This window comes from Ipomoea nil, unplaced genomic scaffold, assembly GCF_001879475.1.
Source record: "Ipomoea nil cultivar Tokyo-kokei standard unplaced genomic scaffold, Asagao_1.1 scaffold1421, whole genome shotgun sequence".
Taxonomy (NCBI): domain Eukaryota; kingdom Viridiplantae; phylum Streptophyta; class Magnoliopsida; order Solanales; family Convolvulaceae; genus Ipomoea; species Ipomoea nil.
In genome coordinates, this window is record NW_017617849.1 from 545,702 (window position 1) to 551,374 (window position 5,673).

The 5,673-nt window shown below is 36.6% G+C and overlaps 2 protein-coding genes across 2 annotated transcripts; one reads left to right on the forward strand and one right to left on the reverse strand.

Moving 5' to 3' along the window:
- Window positions 1-206: 206 nt before the first annotated feature.
- On the forward strand, window positions 207-3,060 carry LOC109188454 (nudix hydrolase 2-like). Its single transcript, XM_019339144.1, has 9 exons — window positions 207-339; window positions 471-645; window positions 853-918; window positions 1,243-1,380; window positions 1,629-1,706; window positions 1,784-1,834; window positions 1,941-1,975; window positions 2,463-2,571; window positions 2,686-3,060. The coding sequence occupies exons 2-9, from the start codon at window positions 487-489 to the stop codon at window positions 2,905-2,907; spliced, it is 858 nt and encodes a 285-aa protein (XP_019194689.1). The 5' UTR covers window positions 207-339; window positions 471-486; the 3' UTR covers window positions 2,908-3,060.
- A 75-nt stretch (window positions 3,061-3,135) lies between these two features.
- On the reverse strand, window positions 3,136-4,017 carry LOC109188455 (classical arabinogalactan protein 4-like). The gene has a single exon (XM_019339146.1). The coding sequence runs from the start codon at window positions 3,851-3,853 to the stop codon at window positions 3,248-3,250; it is 606 nt and encodes a 201-aa protein (XP_019194691.1). The 5' UTR covers window positions 3,854-4,017; the 3' UTR covers window positions 3,136-3,247.
- Between the last annotated feature and the right edge of the window lie 1,656 nt (window positions 4,018-5,673).

Here is a 5,673-nt window from a genome sequence, read left to right on the forward strand (position 1 = left end):
GCCCCTCACCACCAACACGTAACCAAATTTTACGCAGGCGGCTTAAGTGAACCGGGACCCACGATGACGTCACCGGCTAAGGACGTGAATGAATGGCTGGCCGATCAATTCAGTGGTGGGACCCTCGTTTAAGCACTCGGCGCACTTTAGTTTCACCGCGCACACCCCCCGGTTCTCTATAAAAATCCTTCGCCTTTCGGTTTGTTCGTTACAGCAAGCATTTCACTCAACGAGCTTCAGTGTGTGCCTCAGAACGGATTTTTAGTTTTTTACTCCGCGTTGAAACCCTAACTGATTCATCGTTTCTTCGGAGTTCAATTCGTTTTGCTCTGTTTCAAGGTAATCTTCATTATTTTTCCTGAGGATTTTCGTGGAAAATTGGCTTCGATTTTAACGTTTATTTTGGAGAATTGCGGGTTTGGATTGTGACATGAGAGCTCGCGTATCATGTATGGCTGTGCTCTGTACAGGTTAAGTTTGGATTTGATGGAGCAAATGTTCGGTAAAAACGGTCTGAAGAAGGTTCAGTTGCTTCCAGCTAGGAATGATGAGCATGGAGGAGTCATAGTCGAACTTCAGGAGCCTATGGATTCAAATGTCTTTTACTCCATGCTTCGAGCTTCGCTAGTCCAATGGAGGCTGCAGGTATTGCTCATTTTCTTAGGCTTTTCTAGACTAAGATGCATTAGCTATTGCAGCATATAGAATGGAAAAGGAAAACGAGAAATTTTTCAAAAACTTGTAAGAACTTGCATGTGAAGTTCTTTATTTCTATTGCTGCAAATTCATCATATCTGTTCAAATAACCTTGCTTTTACCCCGGAATCATAATCTTAGAGATATAATGTGCAGGGCAAGAGGGGTGTATGGATCAAGGTCCCAATTGGACTTGCAAATCTGATTGATACCGCAGTTAAGGTAAATTCCTTGCAATCCTTGGTAGTTTGTGGATTTTTGAATCCAAGTGGTGTTTTATGTGACCTCCAGAACAATGAACATTCATTTATGGAAGAAAACTGAAATTCATGAAATTGCTACTACATAGTTGCTGGAATGAAGTCCAATTTCCAATTTTGTTTGACTCCACTTTTGACAACTGTTGACAATTTTTCTGCAAATAAGGTGTATACTCCATGTTTCAGGATCTCCACTAGTGTCATGCTGTAATTGGTGCTCTACATGTCGTTTAATGTGCTTTAACTTTATCTAGAATATTAATTTGATGTCTGACCTTGATTACAGGAAGGTTTTTGGTTTCACCATGCTGAGCCTTCTTACCTGATGCTTGTATATTGGATTCCTAAAACACCTGATACCATCCCTGCAAATGCCACACATCGAGTGGGTATTGGTGCTATTGTCATGAATGAACATAGAGAGGTGATTTGATTCCTCCTTTAGTTGTTGCAAGTATTAAGTATCTATGGCTAGCCTGATCTTTTATAGTATATAGTAAAAATAGAGAAGTATATAAGTATATTTAATGCTTAAGATATATTACCACCGATATCATTATACTGGATTGATAACAGTTGGTGAGAAAAAAAAAATTAATTTTGTTGGATTGATCACTGCTCAGTATTAGTGTGTTTTTGTGGTTCTGATCTTTTGTCATGTCTTTCTTTTAGCTGCTGGTTGTACAAGAAAACAGTGGCAATTTCAAGGGAACTGGCATCTGGAAGATCCCTACTGGAGTTGTTGAAGAGGTAAATATACCAACAAAAGCTTAATCATCTGCCCTCAACCTTTTTAACCCAAATAAAGCAAGCTTTTGAATCTGCAGGGTGAGGATATTTTTGAGGGTGCAATTAGAGAAGTAAAAGAAGAGACAGGAGTAAGTATATACGCAACTGAACTTAATCCATAAAAAAGTTTTGCAATCTTCCATGCTAAGCAGAACTCTAATTGATTCTCCTGCTGGTTGTTGCAATTTGTTTCAGATTGATACAGAATTTGTGGAACTACTAGCTTTCAGGTACAACAAGAGCGAATCTTTATCTGTATACTCTAGAGTAATTCTTGAAGTATTGACTCAATGTTTTGTGACAGGGAGTAGCGTGTTTTTTTGCCTCTCTTTGATAGTAACTAGAGATCCACAGAAGTGGGTAGCCTTAACTAGTCAAATAGCATTTTGCTTTCTCTTTGAAATAGTAACTAGAGATCCACCGTAGTAGGTATAGCCTTAACCGGATGTGTGTGGAAACACGTAAGGGTAGATGCCAACCATTTTTCTTTAAAATAGCAACCTGAAAGTTTATGAGATTAGATTCAGAGAACCTGGTGGCTAAAAGTCTTTTTCTCTTTATATGTCCTTTTCAGATAGGATTTATTCTGATAGCCAGCCGGGCAACAAGGTTTTTAGTAAAAATAAAACAAAATTAAAAGATAAAGAAAGATGTCACTGTTTTACAAACTGTGATCCACATAATCACTGGAATCTTATGTTACTTCTGAATTGACAGCCAAACACACAAGTCATTCTTCGAGAAATCAGATTTGTTCTTCGTCTGTGTGCTACGTCCCTTCTCATTTGCCATTGAGAAGCAAGACCTTGAAATCGAGGCAGCCCAGGTATCCAGCTACTTCTTCTTCATGACTAAGTAAAGTTTTGATAAGATTTTATATCAGATCTTTTGAGTCATATACCAAAACTTAAACATACATTACTACTCCCTTTACGTGCAGTGGATGCCATTCGAAGAATATGCAGCCCAGCCTTTCATTCAAAAACATAGTTTTTTCAAGTACATCAATGATTTATGGTTGGCCAAAGAAGTGGGGAAATACAGGGGTTTTGTTCCCGTGCCAATAACCTCATTCTTCAATGATCCAATAAGCTACCTTTATCTCAACAAGCGAGATCTGAACCAGCCAAATCTTAGTAAAATTCATCCCCTGACGGAGTAGAGTTAGTTCACCAGAAGCATATGGATATAACTCTGTAGTGATAAACCCCCTCCCCTCTGATTTGTTAATTATTATTTTTTATAGCAGATTTTGTCTTTTTAATTTGAGAATAACTTATGGCAGGCTTGTCATCATTGGCCTCCCCCTTGTATCTTTCAGTATAAGAATTACAGTGTTTATGAAGTTAAATTTAAAATGATTAAAGTAGAAGAAAATTTGTCTCATGGGTTAATTGAAACAATAATAATAATCTCAATTGCAAATGCCATTAATGGTAGGGTAGTAACAATGAATGAAAAGAATGACGCAACTAGTAGTACATTTTGAGTGGCAATCAAGCCTAAATCCAAATGGCCAAAGCCGCCGCCCATAAAGCAAGCCCGGTTGCAGCGATCCGGAACCCGTATAGCGTGTTTGACCCGGATCCATCAGCAACCGGACCCTGAGCTGTCTCCGGAGACGAGGCAGTTGGGGCCAGACCAGGGCTATTGCCCTCCGGGAACACTGTCGGTGCCTCCGACGGTGTCGCCGAACTCGAAGGAATACTTGCGGATGCAGATGGCGTAACGGCAGCAGCCGGAACATCTGCGGCAACAGGGGAAGTCGCTGGGGCGGCTGCCGAAGGAGACAGTGCCGGTGAGCTCATCGGAGGAGGGGAGGAGGCTGGAGATGAGACAGGAGCGGAACCTTTGGACGACGGAGTGGGCGCCGGAGATTGTACCGGCGATGCAGCCGGGCTGGCCTTGGGAGAAGGCGAAGTGACCGGAGACTTGGAAGGCGATGCGTGAGGGCTTAGCGGAGCAGATGCCGGCGAAAGAGGCTTCGACGGCGACGCAGACGGGCTAGTTGCCGGTGCTTGAGAAGGCGCATTGGTGTTCTGTGCTCCTCCTCCGGGAACCGAGGCGCACAACACCGACAACAAAGCAACGACGATCAACCGATACATTTTGTTTAGAAAATTTCAGAAGATTGAAGGAAGTGTAAAACAGCGATTATGTATGTATGTATAAGCGATGAGATTATGAGTGATGGAAGGAGAGTAACAGAGTGAGTGATATATAGGAGCAGCAGAGAGTTGGAAGTAAGCGTTGTGTCCGGCCCCGGGACTTTCAAAAGCAAATATGACCGTTGGGAGTATGCTCCTCCGTACAGCCGCTAATATAGCCGTTGCCCACAATCATCATCACCACATATATGTCCGTGTGTAACGCCCAACTTTTCCACTCCATAATATTTATTATTTTAATCTTTAAAAATCAGTGCTTTTTATAAGTTTTATAATTTTTTTACCCACATGGGCAGCTCAACTAGTTACAGAGTTAAAATTTTGGAAGAATTCTCTTTTAATTATTGACTATATGAACCCCTGCCCAAGAGCGCAGAATCTACCAATGTTCCTCATGTCTTCCGAACCTCCTATCTTGCCAAGACTTCAGGATAATCCTTAAACTATTGAGATGGAAAATACTAGATGGACTCCGACTTCTTACTCCTCACGATTTTCTTGGGATCCAGATGAAGAAAATGTTCTATCATTGGTTGTCACATAATGGAGTAAAAGTGAAGGAGTATAATTTAAGAGTACACATACTAGAACTCATTGAGCTATGCCCGTGGGGCCATTTTGCCATATTTAAACCATCTTATACCGATATAAATTTGAATGAAAAACTAATTGTGAAAAACAAATAAAAGTCAAGTATGTGCCAAAATTTAAAAAGTAAGACTAAATATGAGAATACAATATTAGTTTATGACTCAAATTATAATTTGCTATTTTATAAAACTCATGAAATGTATACAAAGTTACAAACTCTCCTTATCCTTTATATAATAAAGCTATATGGTTTGGGAAATAATTAATGTTACAATTAATGTCACAACATCCTTTATTATAAAAAAAAAAACACAACATTTAAAAAATAAAATAGCTATATATTATATAATCATATAAAAAATATACATTTGAAAAATAAAATAGCTATATATTATATAATCATATAAAAAATGTGTTCAATTAGAGTTTAAATTTACACATACAAAATTTGAAATTTGCTTTCCAAATGTAATTATCTTAGTTATTATTCGTATTGTGAAAATTATAATATAGATGAAATACAATTAAGAATAATTCAATGTAATTATGTAAATTCTCTCTATAAGTTTATTTGAATATGCACATAATTAGAGATTATATTAACCATACAAAATTATAATTATAATTTTAATTTTAATTGTAATTTTGTATTCTATAAAAATAATAAATACTTGACCAATGAAAGCTCAAAAATATTATTATATTAAATAATTTAAAATATTTTAGTTTTTCTATTTTTTATTTATATTTATAATAACATAATTTTTTTTTTCGTGCATCGCGCGGGTGAATTACTAGTTATGTATTAAATAATTATTAGTTTCAATAGTTATAATTAACTTTCTTTTTGCTTTTTTTTTTTTTAAATATCTATCTAATCAGTGCATGTTAAATGGTGAAAATTACATTTTGGTCTCTGGGTAAAGAGATGTTGAAGCAAAATATCAAATATTGTGAACTAAAATTAAGTGCAAATTATATTAATATTTGTTTAAAGATATTATAGAGGTACATAAACTTGTACACGTTTGCATGACTTCATTAATAATTTTATGGCATTATTATTTTATTGATGAATAATTAATAAAAATAAATAATTATAAACTTACACTAACATAGATTTTTTTTTTTTTTTTTACAAATAATAATGCCAACTAATATATTATCCT